Raw genomic sequence first — 18,027 nt, forward strand, 5'->3', positions numbered from 1 at the left:
CGTTGCCATTTGGCCTTAGAGAACTACTTCATGCGTTTGTGGTGTTCCCTGGCACACTGCATCACTTGTTATTAACCTCCACTTGAGAACAGATTTGAGTGTTCTGCATTAAGTAAATTCATTATATGGCCAGAAAACAATGGTGTGTTGAGAGTACATAACCATCTCCTTGAACAGGTACCTCTTTCTGCAGATGTCATGGTATTTGAGCTAGGCTTTAAAACACCACAGTATTCCCTTGGACTGTAAATGAGGGAGGAATAACTTTAGCATGTACCGGTCCAGTATCCAAGGTGGTGAGCATCACCTCAGTCACACCCTGTTTGGAGCTGCCAGCACCAGGGTCGGAGCACACCCCCTCTTGGATCCCCTCCATTAAGGGCTGAGCTTTGTGGTTGGAGAGGGCCAGCTCCTCTGCAGAGGTGTAGTCTGGGGGAGGCTGCCCCCCCAGTTCCCCTCCACTCTGCTTTCTTCCTGTTGGCTGCAAAACAATACCAACTCTAACGTTCAGATTGTGCATGACAGTGAGCCATGTACGGTATTATAAAAGATATTGTTAACCAAAAAAGCAAAGCATTAGTGTAGGACCACGGCTAGATACTTAAACAGTCATCTTTGGATCATAGATAAAAAGACAAGACTCATCTACAGTACAACATCTTTGAATTTACAGCCTTTAGGCCGCAGGTTTAAAGTCCCACTGACAAGGAGAGCCTGATTTATATGATTAGACCAGTGGTTCTCAACCTTGGTCCCAGGGCCCGTATGTCTATGCTGGTTTTCATTCCAATCACAATTGCAATCACAGAATTTTAGTAAGTAGTTAATTTTTTTTTTTTTTTAATTAGGTGCTTTTCATGTTTAGAGGGATTATTAGCCCTCTTCAGCTGCATTATGTCAGAAATAGCTATGAATATGTGTACAATAAATGTCCCATGATTACATTTTGTGCATTTTGTACTGTTTTGCAAACAATTTAAACAAGGAAACAAAGTAATTTAACTGATAAAAATAAGGACTGAGTTGAATAAATTAGGCCCTTATATTAAAGTGTGGACAAGGTGGCCACTAAAAATAATTGAATTATGAATTCAAAGTCAAAGCAAATAGCAAGCCAAACCAGCATTGTGTTAATAAATTTAAAGAAAAATTATAAAAGATTTTCATTAAAATAAATGTCTGTTAAGTCACTATCTATCGCCGAATTAGGTAACACAATGATGATTGAGCCTATTATTATATTAACTTATATAAATTATGATTAAAGAACTGGGTGTCTGTGGCGACATTCCCGGGAAAAAATCACAAGCGGCGCACAGTTAGTGACGCGTTTTCCATCACCCATCAGTGGTTGGTCCGCCAGAGAGGGTAGGCGAAGCTAACGCAACAGGCTCGCTCTTCAACCCACTTGTGTGTGAGCGGCGTAATGTTTTTTCCGGTGTCTGAGAAGGGGGTGGGGGGGCGGCGGTTATGGAACCCTAAAACGTTTTTGTGTAACATGAGAGGTCCTATTATTTGTTGATGTAGATTTCGTTTTACATTTGATGACAATGTAACGTTACTAAATTACATAGATATTTGCACAGCTAACGCTAGCTGCCGGACCATATCAAGAAAGGCAACATTAGTTTAGACAACGTTGCGCACAGTACCCATCTCTCACATCAGGTAACATTGTGTTAACTAGCTAGCTAATGTAATTAACAGAATCTAATGTCAGCTAACAATTAGAAAAAATGCTAGCTAAAGCTACCGACGAGTACCCACCTCGCAAAGCGTCTCTCGAATGCAACACTACCTTGTTGCCTTGCAATGTAGCTAACTAAAGGCCAGTTCAGATCAGTGATTCGCAACAAGACTGGATGCAACTTGCAAAATTCCAAGACGTCTGATTGTAAACGTTCTAAAACTGCACTTGACGATTTGACAAAGTGGGTCTTTTGAGACCCCAGGCAACGGCTTCAGATTCTCTGCAACTAACCAGTTCACACCGCTGCAGTTTTCGCTGCAACATTCTAAAACCGCTTTGTCTTGTTGCGAATCATTGATCTGAACTGGCCTTAGCGTTATTGTTATTTACATTGCCATCAAGTTCATCAATATATTATAATGATCGGAATAAAGCCGTCTGTACACAGAGAATTAACCCCGGGGTATAGGTGGAGCAGAGCCGGGTCTAATTTCTGTGTAAAGATGTCAAGCCGGAGAAAACTGAATAAAAAAATACGGCAGTATGGAGTAGCGTTGTTATTATTTTATTACGCTTCCTCATATGTTCCTCCAGCCTTGATTCCCTTTTTTGATGAAATCTCCTTTGTTTTTGTTTTATTCTTCTTGTTCTGATTGCTAATTTAACACCTAGCTCAGCTTTATTCTTGAACAGTTTAGCTAGCAAAACCAGAAACACCAGGGGTAACCTTTTGCGAGGCAGTTGTTTCAAAAATATCACGAACAATCATTCACGAGAAAGACCATGTTTATTGTGCAGTGCACGAGATACATGATTGCACAAGCCACAGCGAATCCCGCCGATTCTTCTCTGCAGTGTAAAGATGTTCATACCGGGCAAAAGGTAGATAAAGAACGTTTGTGGAAATTGATCATCACTAAATCTACCCCAGGTCTGCTACAGCATTTTAACCTGGCTCAGCAGTGTAAAGACAGCTTAAGTTAGCCTAATGTTAGACAATGAATGAGTATGTACATAACGTTACTTTCATAACAACCGTTTTTTATTCAGTAAATAGGAAGTGTTATAGTTGGTGTGGCCCAGGTTTCAACTGACTGACGTCACACAGGCGACAGTGGTTGGATCTGGTTGGATCCCATTGAAGGTACAGAACTGTACCTTTACCAGAATGAAGGTACCATTCAGTACCTAGAAAGGTAAAATCACTTGTCACTAGTACCTTTAGAGGTACAGTTTTGTACTTGTACAGAATTAGTACCCTTGTGTACCTTAATTTCTGAGAGTGTATTTTTATGTAATTAATTGCTATAATAAGCACAATGTGAACATGAGATGTTTATTCTACATGACAGGAAGAACTATGTATGACAAAATATGTCTTAAGAGGGTAAATATTCAGTCTAAACATGAAATACATCTAATTAAAGAAAATGTACGGCTTGTTACAATTCTGGGATTGCAACTGCGATTGAGTGAAAACCAGCATGCAAGCAGGCACGCCAGCACCGAGGCTGGGAATCATTGGATTAGACCATGATAAAAAAGCTTCATATAGTGACATAAAAAGACACAAGAACAGTCTTCATCATCCAGTAGCTCAGTAACCAAACATAAATACAAATAATTGAGCCATTCAAATAATTATGAGATGCTGGCATGAAATCCAGAAACGTATATGGTTATTTATCCCGCCTTTGTAATATTTTATAATATTTTCCTACTGTAGCAAAATGAGCTATTGAGCTATTGTATGAGCTATTTATAGAAATGGTTATCTGTTCTTCCTGTATATAGAAAGAAAGATAGCAAAAAGAGAGAGACCGAGGCAGAGACAGACGGACAGAGAGAGGGAGAGGGAGCAGATATCTGCATGTTAAATGACAACATATTAACCAAATATCTGAATTTCTGCATTCTCCTGCTAGTTCTGCATCTCTTCTTCTTCTTCTCTCTCAATAGTTAAAGTGTTTCATTAGCCGCAATGAGTGAGGTATTTTATTCATCTATGAAGTTCAAGCAGAACTTTAGGCAGGGGACTGCAGGTGAGTTACTCTGTTTTCTGAATGTAAATTCTGGATTATTTAATGCTATTGTTAATGTTTTATGTTCTATCAATACGTTTCAATCTTTCTCTCCTTCATTCTCTTTCTCACTCTTTTGTTTAATATAAATTATTTGGACAGTGACACAATTTTTTTTGTTTTGGCTTAGCACTCCAGCACATTAGATTTGAGATAACATAATTAATATTGTTGGGTTTTATGTATTTGCATAAACAAAAAAGAACAATGAATACAATATTAAACAAAATGATGTGTGGTAGAGAGGTCTGAATCCCAAGTGGGCTTATAAAATGACCTCACTGAGAAAGTCAATTTATACGATATACAATAAAAAAAATCTTTAAAAAAAAAACAAAACAAAAACAAACAAAAAAACAATCATGAGTATGTGAGTGAGTGTGAGTGAATTTGGGAATTAATCTCAAAGAATCCATTGAATGATTTGGGCAGCAAATTTGAAAGCTAAGTGTATTTGTAGATGCATGTGCATGGTTGAAGTATGTTAATGTTTTAAATCAAAAAGATGTCGAGTTTCTTAAACAGAGGGGCAGATGGTGGCGAGTAATCAGAAAAGATGGCTAGCCGTGCAAATTTCTTTTGAGTGAAGTGAATTTATGTAGATTGGCAGCATACGTACTTGCCCAGATAATGTTGCCGTAAATGAGAAATGGGTAAATTAAGTTGTAGTACATATTGTGGAGGCAAGTCTGATTAACTAAGCCACTCAGTTTTCTGATGATACCACTGGATTACATTACTTTATTACTGATAAATTGGATGTGATCTTTCCAGAACAAGTTTTCATAAACCATAAACTGCAATCAATTTAGTGGATGAAACCTGGATTGTGTAATCCCCACCAATTTAAATCATAGCACTTGATCTGCAGTATGTTTTATTCTTACCCATTAATATAATAAAGTTTAATATTTAAACATAAATAGTTTGTCTGGACCATTCAGAAAATTTTACCACGCCACAATTGGCCTCATAATTAGTGAATCAAAGTTTTTGTGAGATAAAATCAAATGGGTATGTAAGACACAGCAGTAAAGTCATTAATATAAATAAGGAATAACAAGGGTCCAATTATAGATCCTTGAGGGACACAAAAACTTGGCCCTGTTTGAGTGTGGAAGAATATAATAGACTTCGTTTTTGTGGAAGATCACAAAAATGACTTATTTAGAGTGTATTTCTTTATGTTTAGTGCCTTGTGTTTTTCTGGCTGCTCGACATATAGAGCAGGCATGCTGCCAAATATTAACATCCCATATTTAATTAATTCCCATGGAGAAATAACTATTCTGCCCTACAAAGCCTAACTGCAGTAACTACGCAAAGGGTAAAACTGAGAAAAATGGCTTTAAAGTATTTTAACTGGCCAGCCAAATGGGTTATAGGTATATCAGTGATATTGCACTAATCGTACATGTATTCATGAGGTAATTTTTATGCCCAAAAACCATGACGCTGATTTGACCTTTGACCCCAAAAATGTAGTTACTGCACTCTGCCTTTGCACTGCCTTAAATGGTTCTAAGAGCAATGCAAAAGCAAATTGCAGTAACTACAATGTTCTCAGCTTTTATATTGTGTTTTCAGTGAACAGAAACTATTTTGACACTGATTTTGTTATAGGCTAATTGTATTTAACAATATTTAACAACTCTACTTATGGATTTGTGCATGTTTAATTAAGTCTGGACAAATTGAGAATTTTAGACGTCATATTTTAGTCTTAATATAATTTCATTTCACTTTTTTACTTATTCACCTATCTAGATAATTATTTTCCTATCAATTAAACTTTGCATCATCATCTTTCAATTTCTTCCGCCACCACTGTTGTTGCCTTGATGACAATCAATTTTCATTATCCTTACGTCTTTACTATTTCACACAATGAATAAATACAAGGCTACACTGAATCACAGTAAAATTTGTTTATTATATTACATGTTTTAAACAGCGGCGACTGATGAGCTGAAAATTGGTGGGGCGCAAACTAATCATTGATCTCAAACTGTTTTAATTAATTTTCAGTGATTAGCAAGCATGATTAGCAAACGATCTGACTAATCAATTGGAAAGTCTTCTTGTGTTAGGGAGATTAAATGATAAATGCGATTTAGAAAAATCCGTTTTGCAGTGGCAGAAACTTCCCTGATTTTCCTTGAGTATCAATACAATTAATCCACAAAATAGGCTACTCAATACTATCATATATAGCCAGCTCTCCCCAAATAGGCAGTTTTAGTGAGTAGCCTAGGCCTTATAGCCTACATTCATTTTAATTTTCAGTACGAAATTGTGCACATTTTAATCAACATTATTTGCGGATACATGCACTTCTGTCTCCCCACTCGTATTCATGGCGAATATCCACAATGCGTAGGCTAGATTGTAAACAATCTTGAAGTGCATGACATGGCATCGGTGATGATGTGAAATTACAGATGAGAATGTTACAGCTTTCAGGGAGCAGGTAAGCTAACGCTAGCTAACTAAACATCGCCTGTCAGTCAGCATATGTAGCGAGGCTGATAGGTGTTTTATAATGTGATTGCTAGTTTCTCAACGCTTAATGTCATCGTTACTTAGCCTACCTGGGTATTTTATTTTCAAAACCAGTTCCACTATCCTCTTTCCCCTGGATAGTGCCATCTTAAACAGCTTTGTTGTGTGAGGTTAGACGTGTGAAATCGGCTGGTGGTAGAATCCCAAAGCAGTCGCGTGAGGTAATTTACGAAGGGCACCCACCGCACGCATAGCGTAAACGGCGCGTAGCAGCGCGGCGCGTCGTGTGTCGTGTGTCGCGCAAAGCCTTGCTTAAAGCTCTATATTCCTAGTAGCTCTCGCAGTCTGCAGTGGGATTACATCGTGTATTTCACGTTTGTTCACGACTGTTGATTATGGGTCAAGTGAATACTTGGTGAGAGACCTTTTTCAGTTTGTTAATTTGGTAATATTTTGTTAACTCGTGTAAATACGTGAGAAAGTAAACGCTTTAAAGAATTACCATAAGCTTAAATCGCAACGTAGCCTACATAATAATCAATCTCAAACTGTATTAATTTATTTGCTTGGTTAACAAGCGTGCCAACTTTATGAAGAATATGTAATGATCATAATAATAATAAATAATCCATAATCATGGATTGGGAATTCCCATGTCGTCTTGTTATCCACGTCAAAACATTTATATGATCAGATTTAGTAAAATCAGTTAATCGTCAAAAAGATAGCGTAACAGTGTAAACTTGAAGGGATAAGAACACCACAACGCCATGAACACTGGAAGCTTTGAAGTACAAGTGCAATAAAGGCTTGCTTACAACTTCATTTATAAAATAGGTGCATTTTCATCGGCAAGACCACTAAATCAGATTTTTTTAAAGCTCTGTGGATTATCGGATTTTTATTAACAAGCCCCTTTTGAAAGCGCGGCGAACGAAGACATCGGAGAAGTCAAATAGGCTGAGCAATGGTTGGTTAAAAACTACCTTCCAACACTCGAGCTAACAAACCTCTGCTCGGTGCATTCACTTATACATCATTCAATAGGCTACGTTTTTCTGTGCTGTATTTTCAAATTTACCCCACCCCCTCCGCAAAATAAGACAGCGAAACTAAGTTTGCCTTTTCCCCAGGTTCCAGTTATTTATTTATTTATTTTTACAAAACGAAAAGGTTTGTATTTTTTTTAGCTGCTTATAAAATATCTGGGAGGTAACTAGGGACACACCCCCAGTAACATAAGGTTGAAATATAAATCAGGGCATGTATACCTAGCATTTTAGAGCATATTTCTGTGTATAAACAGGCCGTCGTGACGCGCGACAAGCCGAAAAAATAGAACAGTTCGCTTGTGTCGCGCGAGCTTCGCAGCCGGTACGCGACGCGTTCGCATCTGGTGGAGACGACGTCGCCCGCTGCCGTTGTAATAACAGTACTTCAACTACGCTTCAGTTACGCGCGTAATACGCGCGTAGTGCGCTCGCGGTTGCTACGCGTGCGGTGGGTGTCCAGATGGGTAGAGCGCGAAATCGGCCGGTAGGACCCCAAAGCAGACGGCAGTACCTTCACTTACTGCGGTCTGCCATGGTTTTGAGTCGGGTTTTGTAGTTACTGCAATTTTTATACAGTTTTTTCTCTAAAACAAAGCAAAATTGAACTCTGAAACTTTGTCACAAGATAAAACAGATATCAAGTTCATTTTTAGTTATAACTCAATTTCAAACAAAAATCTAGTTACTGCGGTTAGCCTTTGGACGGCAGTATTATTGTTCCTTATCTCTTTGCAGCTAAGGTTCATTGTTTTCGGTTTTTATTAAATAAAAATAAATATCCAAGAATGTATCTGTGTTTATTTTGAATATTAAAAAACATGTGAAAATTGGTTGCAAACATAGCCTAATGCATAAATCGTGGTGAAAATGGGATCATAAAAACAACAATGCAAAGATCAGGTTGAAAATTAGATTTTAATTCCAAACATTTAAAGCTTACTGCTTTTCATTGCATAATCAGCAGCTCGTTTGTATTTTTCCCCGTTTTTTCTCCACTTTTTTTTTGTGGTCCACTATTTCTGATAGCCGCAGGATGGCTCAGAACAAGCTAACTAAATCACCAATTGGAGCACCCCTGTGCATAGCGATTACTGCTACCCACTACGTAGTCCGTCAAGCTTTTGTTTGAAATCATTACCCTCTATGAGGGTACGTTAGTGAAAGGTACATTTCATACAGACTTTAGGAAGAATTTATCACATAGAGAGTAGTGAATGTGTGATATAGCCTGCCAGGTCATGTAGTAGAGGCAGAAACTCTGGAGCTTCCGAGTAAGTTAAAATCCAGCTGCAAATTTTTATCTATTATTTCAAGGCATTTTCACATCACACTGGTGTGCAATGGCTTTTAGGCACTGAAAATATCAAAACAGTATGACCAGACCAGAATAACTATGTTTGAGAGGTGTAGCATTAAAGGGGGACAAAATGAGGACTGGCACAGAAACGTTGAATGCATTTCCATCTTATCAAGCTGGTGCACAGTACCGAGTTGCAGAGAAAACACTCGAGAGGTTTTCAAGCTAAAATCACAGGGCTTTTATATAAAAAAATATTAAATAACAAATGAGCAAGTACGTAAGCAGGAGAATGAGGACTAGAAACACAGGGCTAGGGGAACACTGGAACACAAGAAGGCAATCTCAAAGACTGAGGCCGTATCCAAATTTGTATATGACTAGTATACTCAATAGTAGACAAGTACATTGATTTCGACATGACCCAATTGATTAGAGTCAAGAATCCAGGAACTTAAACCCTAACACTAACAGATGAAACAAACTGTGAAAATGAAACAACACGTGCTCAAACCAAAAAACCACTGGTACAACAATAAGTACTAAAAATAAAATGAATCTAGGGCTGAGGAGCTGCCGCCCTTTGTCAAGGCCCAGCAGGAACTGTGACACCTTCCCAGCGTTTGCACATACATTTTGGCATTTAGCAGACACTCTTATCCAATGCAGCTTGCAGGTTGCATTTTTTTTTTTATACATACAATCCATTTATGCAGCTGGCTAGTTTGATTAAAGCAATTTAATTTAACTTTTCCTCAAGAGTACAACGCCAGCACCGCAATCAGGACTCAAATCCTCTGCAAGTGGGTTTATAGTCCAGCTCCCAGACCATTATATAACACTACAGCCCTCCAATCAGGGGCCATGCCTACACTACAGCCCTCCAATCAGGGGCCATGCCTACACTACAGCCCTCCAATCAGGGGCCATGCCTACACTACAGCCCTCCAATTAGGGGCCATACCTACACTACAGCCCTCCAATCAGGGGCCATACCTACACTACAGCCCTCCAATCAGGAGCTATACCTACACTACAGCCCTCCAATCAGGAGCTATACCTACACTACAGCCCTCCAATAATGGGCTCCACCTATACAGCAGGCATTATCCAACCAGGAGCCAGAAATGTACCATTGTGATTGGCCCTTTTTAAGCATTCATCACAAGTTAATTTCATATAACACTTATGAACAGTTTGTGGGTGAAACTAGAGCAATAGAAAATACCAGGTACAAGCACTGTGCACTTCAGGAAGGTCACTGCTTAGTGGCATTTGTAGTGAATCATAAAATGCCCTGAAAAATGGCTTTACTGAAACCAAAATAATTTTTTTTTGAATTTACAAAACATTCTTGGGTTTATTGAAGACAAACCACCTTTGAAATATTATTTTAATTTCATTATTTAAATGTGTGTCCTGATGTATCCGTACACAAAAGAGGAAGAGAATCTGTCCACTAACAAGTTTGAATCTCTCAGGCATTTTGAGCGCAGTGATGGGCCCCACAATCTGGATAATGTTCTGACTGTGCTTGTGTGTTCCATGGGGAATGAGTAATCAGCCACCCCCGGATTGAGGGAGGGTTTCTGTGGACAGGTGCCCCCTGCTCATTGCTCAATAGTGACACCCCTGGTCAGTTAGGAACTTGCAATCTGTTTGTGCCAGCTTCATAGTCTTCCAGTGCAGAAAATGCATGGCATAGAAATGCTCTCGGGCTACAATGAAAATAAGGGGTAGCTGACTGCATGTGCTTGTCTGCTCCCTCCTGAATGGTCAGAGGACATTGTTCCTGCATTATTTCCCCTTCCATACACACTATTATCTGCCTTTCTTTCTGCAGATCAGCATAAACACCCCATAAATGTTGAAAGATTTTGAGTGTTTTCAAATTGAGCACTTTTTTGATCTTTCTCCCCACATATTTGTGCCTGCATGCATATAAAAATGAACCAAATTAATTGAAGTTACAAATGTACCCCCCATCCTCTCTCAGCAACTCCGGATGAAGACGTAACCTATTCTGAGGTCAAAACCATCAACCCTACCGCCTCCAACACAGTGTGCCACTGTGGTTCAGCAGGTCTGTCGCAAACATCTTAAAAGACGTTCTCTCAGAGAAATTGGAAAATTGGATGTAGTCCTGCACACTTGCTTTTCTTGTGAAAAGTTGATAGTTTTTGACCTAATGTCATTACATAAATTAAGATAGAAATAGAGTAGGCCGACACTCTTATATTCATTTAGGAGTGTAGGCCTCCTGTATTTATATTTAGTGAATATTTGGTAGTTGCGTAGGTGAATATCAGAGATTGCAGTAGTGGATTTTTATTTGCTGTTGTAAAACTTTAGTTTACTGCAGTATGTTTTGTTTGAAATAAAAAAGACTAGCGACAAGAACAACTATATAAAACATCAAAGAAATGAGACATTCTGCTTAACTTGTCTGTTTTCTTGACCGCAGAGCACAGTGGGCAAAGCTCACTTCCCTACAGACGGGCTACAGTGAGTCTGGGGCTGCTGTGTGCTCTCTTATTGGCTGCCACAGTAGTCCTGTGTGTCCTCTGTGAGTAACTGTCTGTGTCTCTTTACTGTGATCCTGGTAAAATGTCATTTTAAAATAAAAAACAGATCTGTTCTGTCATTTTACAAATGAATATCACATAGTGGGATTAACTTTTGGGCTTTTGGGCAATCCCCTCTGTTTTCACCCAGCTATTGATGTAGATTCAATTTTAAGAAGAATAAATGTTTTAAGTAATAAATTAGTTACTACATAAGAGCTAATATGTGATGTTGATGCCTTGATCATTGTTGGTCATTATTTTTTTCCAAAATCCATTCAACATTGTAGTTTTTGCTTTGAAATTTGCCTAGAAAAAAATTATATATATATAAAAAATCATAAATTTTATAATTTGTCACCCATCTGTATATATATATATATATATATATATTCATTCACATTGTTAAATGTATACTGCAATATTCTTATGAAAAAGATTGTTCATAATTCTCTAAAACAGTGTAAATTAATACATTGACATAAAAACACAAATTAAACATTTCTTTAAAACTTTTTTTCTGAGTTTGCCTAAATTTATTCATTCACAGTTCACAAACTTAACAAATGATGTGGTCAACCTATGGGCTTAAGCTTCTGTTTCCACAGGTTAGCACAGTAGTCTGTATCATACTGAGGTGAAATTCTGTAAAACTCCTTAATCGATACTTATTTTTCCTAAGGAATGCATTTCCCCTTGTGTATTAGATACAAGTCTATCAGAGAACTATTCAATGTTGGAGAGAGATCTGGAGGAGCTCAGAAGCAACTACAGCACCATGAATACAGAGAAAGTCCAGCTACAGGGTAAATACAATGAATTAAGAAACTCCACTTTTTGTAGCAGTACTGTCCCTCCAGTTCACAGTGAGTGGTGCTACTCTGTTGTCCATCTGCAGGAAAGCATTTACTTTTACACTGTTACATATGAAAAGATCATTCTTAGAGTCTGCTGCTTGTTCTTTCTGTACAGGCAGTGTGCCTAACCCCTGTCCACAGGGCTGGGCACAGTTCTCTTCAAAGTGTTACTACTTCTCTAATGAGATGAAGAGCTGGACAGACAGTCGCAGTGACTGCATTAAAAGAGGAGCTGACCTGGTGATTATAGAGAGTGAAGAGGAACAGGTAAGGCTCTGTAAAATCATTGTGAATGAGTGGATGGAGATAAAACTGACAACATGCATTCACAAGAAGCCACTGTAAATGTAATTATGTTTCTCATCTTGTGTTGGTTCTTACAATCTAACGTGTTCAATATTACCACTATGGGTGAATCGCATTTATCAGTGGGGTGTGGCTCATGCTGTAGCTCAGTATCTCACAGATCCAGAAAGTGTCAGTGTGGACTGTTTGTCTTTCAGTGTCTACATCTACAGAGTAAGCAGTGAGGGTCATTCTGTGTTTGTTTTCAGCGGTTCATCAACAAAAAAATAAAAAACTTCACCTGGATTGGACTGAGTTACTCAGCAGCTAAGGGTAACTGGCTCTGGGTGAATGGAACCCCTTTGCAGAAAGGGTAAGAATTCTTACAGAAACAGCACAGGACGTAAAAATATAGACAGACACAATCATGTATAATTTTAAACAACATCTTGGCAGATCAGAAATATGAATGTTCCTCTGATGGTAGCCAGTCTAAGGTTTGTGTTACTGCAGGGAAATATGTCACTGGGTATGTTTCTGGTTATGATAGTGCATATGTGTACTTGACCCTTTTTATCTTTAATATTGTTCTGTTTGTACAATGAGGTTGATTTAATGAGTACAGCTAATCCAGAATTATCTTCCAACAAGATATATTTCCGCTGTCTGAACTCTCTCATAGATGGCAATAGACAGAGAGTGAGAAGGAGTCACTGTATCTCCGTAGGAAACAGCAGAGAAGTAGAGCTTCTGTGTCTCAGTCTTTGCTTCCTTTACAGATTCTGGTGGAGTGGAGGGCCAGATGATGAGAATCGATATCATTGTGCCCTGATTAGCACTACATTGAATGCATGGATTACTATTTACTGTTCTCATAAGATTAATTTCATCTGTGAGACTAATGCTCTGCTCCCCTAAACCATTTTTTATCATTGTATGTTTTTGGTTCTCTCATCTTGTAAGAGGCCGTTGACCATGCCAGCTTTGACAGTCAAACACAGGACCAATAAGCAGACCACAATTTTACCGTTTCTGTTGGGAATATATGGAATATACATACTGCTGTCTTTACTAGAAATGTATCTGTGAGACTAAGCTTTATTAAATGCATTGAAATGACTGTACATGCAGAGTAGATTTAAGCTATTACATTATTGGTTCTATGGACATATAGTAAGTATAAAAAATCAAAAACCATACATTTTAAATGGTCCTCATCTTGCTGTTGTGATACCGTAAATTTAAATTGAAATCGAGAACTGCTAAAAAAACAAATGTGTTCATTGGGCCTCATTTATCAATAATTTTGTAAATATGCACATAAGTTTCCCCGTAAAATTATACAAACTAGCAACTGCCGCCGCATTTATCGAACGTTCGGAGGCACTTAGTTTCAAAGGTATACCCGTATGTATGTTGATGAATCCCAATCAGTCATAAATTGGAAGCGCATTCACGGTCGCCTCATTGTAGCGCACCTCACGCGGTGACAGGGGGTCGGCCAGTGGGGTCATCAACCCCTGCTTCAGCGGGTAACTCATGTGTTGGAATGGCATAAGATCTTCTTGTTTGCCTCATTAAGTCTGGCTCTAAGATGCTGCACAGTCTCAATTTAGAAGGGTTCTAGGGAATTGGAACCAACTCATGAGCCACTCGTCATCCTCGGCAAAAAAGTCATACCGGTCCCTGAAAATGCGATCTCGCCGAAGTGCTCTCGCCAAATCCTCTAATAGTGCAAGGTCCGCCATTGCAAACTTGGACTTAACAGCATTTTGGCCATTTAAATAGTATTTCTCATCAATTATTTAAAAAACAAAACTGCAATTATGAAATCATAGCAACTCTTTGTAATGCTTATTTCAAACATTTTTGTTTTACTTAATTAAAATAGTATTTGCAAGCAATTTGTTAGTTTCTTTATAATTTATCTTTCTTTCACACTGCGTGTGGTCTCAGGTTTTCATAAATTTCCTTTGCACGTCCGATCAAGTTGGACTCCCAAAAACGTTGATAAATCCCAGTTTTCATGTGTAAATGTTGGTACAAAGGAATTACGAGAAATTTTGTTTGTGTGTTGCTTGATAAATGAGGCCCATTGTGTGAAAGTATGAGCTAATAGAAAGTGCTCTCAGTACCTACTTACTCACTATCTCATAAAGGCTCTCCAAACAGACGCTGTGTCCTAAAGACATAAACCACATGTACCCACAAGTAAACAAGTGGTATGTGACTCTATGACTTAAATTCAATAAACATTTATCCTCAACTCTGACTTTCAAGTAATATCCTTGCTTTATAATCCTTGCTGCAATTGATAGTCAAATTTAAGGACTAATGTTTATTGAATTTAGTCTTATGTGGTTCCTGTGTTACCTTAATCTCAATCTGGCTGTATCACAGAAGCAAGTCCACAAGCTAAGAGTGTAAATGTTACATGAATACATAAATACCAAACTGATAAATTACTAAAAATTATATTCCATCCATTTTTGAAGACGTTTCAAAATGTATTAAACTGTGTCATTAAAGTTTTCGTTATTCTGAATGTTAGTTTGCTGCTGAAATATTCTGCTTCAATTTCATCTTTTTTTTCTTTGTAATCATTTGTTTAAATCATTTCCTCATCACTTCAACATGACCAGATCTTACAGGATAATCTGAGAAGTGGTGCACTTTAAAGGAAGTTAAAATAAAAGCTTTACGTAGTATATATAATGCTTTCATAAACTTGACATAATGGCTTCATGCATACGCAAATGTTGTGCTTCATAAAGGGTGGCAAAACATCTTTTACAACATTATGCAAAATGTGACATAACCAACAATATCACCTGGCTAATGGCTAAACATTATAAAGGGTGCATAAAACCTGCTTATGTAGAATCCAAGGCTAACTGTGATATAACTCATGATGTCACTTGATGTCCCCTTGAATGCTGTTACAATTTTACTAAATATGCAGTAAATTATACATTTAACAAATTAAACATAGAGTGTACATGCGAACACACACACACACACGCACACAAACACACACACCCACGCATTCACACACATACACACACTTTCTCTCTCGCAACTCAAATCAATCAAGCAGGCACACAATTCCTTCCAGAGTCTATGAGAGGAATCAGAGACAGCTACTTTCAGGAGAATCAAAGAGGTACAATCAGGGCAGTCAAACACAGGTGCTGCCAAAGTTCATTCATTCATGGAGATCAAGCTGACAATTTTGCAAGTACGATACTTTAACGGTTGGCTTGCTTGCACCAACAACTTGAACCGCAACATTAATAAGGAAACAATGCCAAATTCAAAAGCACTTCATACTTACCACTATGCAAATAATGGTTATAAATTCTAATAAATTTACTTTGGATTTTGGCATTTAGTTTGTTGTTGAATGCTAAGAGGAAAGTACGAAGGGCCAGTAAGGGCCTATTTCCAATTAATTCCAATTGAAAACTACACATAACGTGTTTGCACATTTGTCATAAAATTAAACATATTTTCTTAATAATAAATAATAAAAGTATAAAATCACACATAAGCAATACTGAAATGTCGCACACATTACACATTACATTTCTCTGATACTATACTATATAAAATTCAGACATTTTTATTATAACTACATTAACATGTAAACATTATAAAGATGTCATAATACTTACCATTTACATTTAATACAACTTTAATTTGAAATGAAAACAGAACTCAACACTATGAAAATTAACATGCATGAAAGATAACAGTGCATGACGGGTATATATATACATCTGGGTCTTTTAAGTTGAGCCAGGAAAAGGCATATCTCCTGCAGAAGACCAGAGGATCCTTTTCCAATTTGGTTGGTCCGTCTGCAGAGGCAGTGTATGTTCACCTCAATAGCGTGGACTGCCTTGGCTATGGGGCACCTTGCAGTACTGGGGAAGGATATCAGAATTCCAGCCGGAAAAGAGGCAAAGATGTGAGTCTGCATAGGCTGATGGTACTGGAGCACGGAGGGATCCTCACCTCTGCAGAGAGTGAGACTGTTTGCAATAGCAAACAGTCCACAGTCTGAGCCACCCGCCTGCTGTTGGACATCAGGCCACTGCAGCCGGACACTCTTCCCTGGAAAGGCAAGAAGGCATGTAACCTGTGCAATGAAATCCTCCGTCTTATGCTGCCCTAGAGAATCAAAAACATTAACTGTACCTACCTTACAGCTGACGTTACTTACCATAATCCAGTGATTTGCAGAGATATTAAGAATCTTCACAAACCCCTGAGCTGGTGTAGGTACAGTGGACGGCAGGGAGGGTGGTTGCATGGAACCCTCCTATATATGGATGCAGCATCTTTGTAAGAGCCTGGGCGTGGTCGATGACCTTGTCATCCAACCATGTGTGCTGGCTGAGAAATACGGCCCTAAAGTCCTCCACCCGTCTGTTCAGCAAAGCTGCACAGGCCTTCCCTCATTGGACACCAGTGATGACAACGTCACTGTCCTAAAAGTTATTTATTGAGATAGAATATATTAACCTCATAAAGCTGAGACTGTGTTAGTGATTATGGATTATCAGTTATTGAAAGGTTACCTCCGGTGCATCCTCCTCCAACCCAGAGCCAGTATTTTGGGGTCATCTGAATGTCCTGCCTCAGCTGGAAAGGATGCACAATTTCCTGGAGTACAGTGCATGTCATCTGGTGGATGGATCGATAGATATGCATTCAATAGATTGATCAATAATAAATCAATCAATTGTAACATCAACGCAAATCACAAGCATATACAAGTAATAAGGGGAAATATTGTCAGGATGCGTGGGGGGTTTGGACCCAAACGCAGAGGGGGAAAAATATAAAACTCCAAATGATAAGAACAAGACTTTACTGAAACAAGGAAACAAAAGGGAACAAAAAGCCTCGCAGGGCAACGTTCAACAAACGAAGGAAAACTTCAAAACAACACAGGAACAAAGAAAATCCAGAAAATCCAAAAACACAAGGAAACCAGAACATGGGCAGGAACACATGGAGCAGGTACATGGGTAGAGGCTTACACACAAACACAACCAAACATAACCAAGGATCCAGCACCTGAATCAAGGAAGAGGGAAACTTAAATAGAACAGACACTGACGAGACACAGGAGGGCACCATGAACAATCAGGCCACAGAGAGGGAAGGGAAAACGAGACAACCAAGAACCAATAATAGGACAATTGAATACAATCATACAATTACACAGGGGGAGCAGGACACAAAACAGAAGTGCCGCCATCTGGCGGCCCAACAGGGAAAATGCAGACAGGAACACAGGACCATGACAAAATATATGATGATTGTCTTTTCCATTCACTTGGGATAGATGAAAAGAAGAGGTGAAAAAGAAGAGACAATTAGGTGGGCAATTTGACATTGTACCTGAAGCGGGTCCTCCTCCAACTCAAAGTTGTGCAATTACAGGTCATCTGAATGCACTGACTCGATTGGAGGGGGTACAGCCTCCTCAGTGGGCTGGCCTGCTTGTGATCCTAAATGGACAATTCAAAATGATTTAATAAACCTGGACACTGTGTTTAAAAAAAAAAACAAATAAAAACTATGTTTTATTTAAAGGGCTATTTAGGTACTCAACAAAGACTATGATAAAGTACCTGATACAAACTCATGGTAACAATTTTAATTATAATCATTTTCTGGAGGTTTAA

General features: G+C 38.4%; 1 protein-coding gene and 1 long non-coding RNA gene across 3 annotated transcripts; one reads left to right on the forward strand and one right to left on the reverse strand.

The window, feature by feature from the left end:
- The first annotated feature begins 2,670 nt into the window (after nt 1-2,670).
- On the forward strand, nt 2,671-13,582 carry LOC118221889 (C-type lectin domain family 12 member B-like). Of its 2 annotated transcripts, XM_035407329.1 has the most exons (7): nt 2,671-2,886; nt 3,656-3,732; nt 10,619-10,705; nt 11,087-11,188; nt 11,894-11,992; nt 12,159-12,310; nt 12,598-13,582. In XM_035407329.1, exons 2-7 carry the CDS (start codon nt 3,672-3,674, stop codon nt 12,703-12,705), a joined length of 609 nt encoding a protein of 202 aa, XP_035263220.1. In that variant the 5' UTR covers nt 2,671-2,886; nt 3,656-3,671; the 3' UTR covers nt 12,706-13,582. The 2 variants fall into 2 exon arrangements, with proteins under 2 accessions (XP_035263220.1, XP_035263221.1); XM_035407330.1 differs by lacking the exon at nt 2,671-2,886 and having other exon boundaries at nt 3,066-3,732.
- Nucleotides 13,583-16,004: 2,422 nt separating this feature from the next.
- LOC118221893 lies at nt 16,005-17,850 on the reverse strand. The gene is made up of 3 exons (XR_004764202.1): nt 17,741-17,850; nt 16,912-17,017; nt 16,005-16,821 (listed from the first exon to the last, which is right to left on the reverse strand). It is a non-coding gene; the product is annotated as an uncharacterized LOC118221893 (long non-coding RNA).
- Nucleotides 17,851-18,027: the final 177 nt, after the last annotated feature.

Source organism: Anguilla anguilla, chromosome 2 (genome assembly GCF_013347855.1).
Source record: "Anguilla anguilla isolate fAngAng1 chromosome 2, fAngAng1.pri, whole genome shotgun sequence".
In the NCBI taxonomy this organism is placed as follows: domain Eukaryota; kingdom Metazoa; phylum Chordata; class Actinopteri; order Anguilliformes; family Anguillidae; genus Anguilla; species Anguilla anguilla.

Excerpts from the sequence above, each read along its gene's own strand:
- LOC118221889 (XM_035407329.1), top strand. The coding sequence starts at position 3,672 with ATGAGTGAGGTATTTTATTCATCTATGAAGTTCAAGCAGAACTTTAGG. Across the intron at positions 3,733-10,618 it reads CTTTAGGCAGGGGACTGCAG|CAACTCCGGATGAAGACGTA; the intron begins GTGAGTTACTCT and ends ATCCTCTCTCAG. Across the intron at positions 11,189-11,893 it reads AGTAGTCCTGTGTGTCCTCT|ATACAAGTCTATCAGAGAAC; the intron begins GTGAGTAACTGT and ends CTTGTGTATTAG.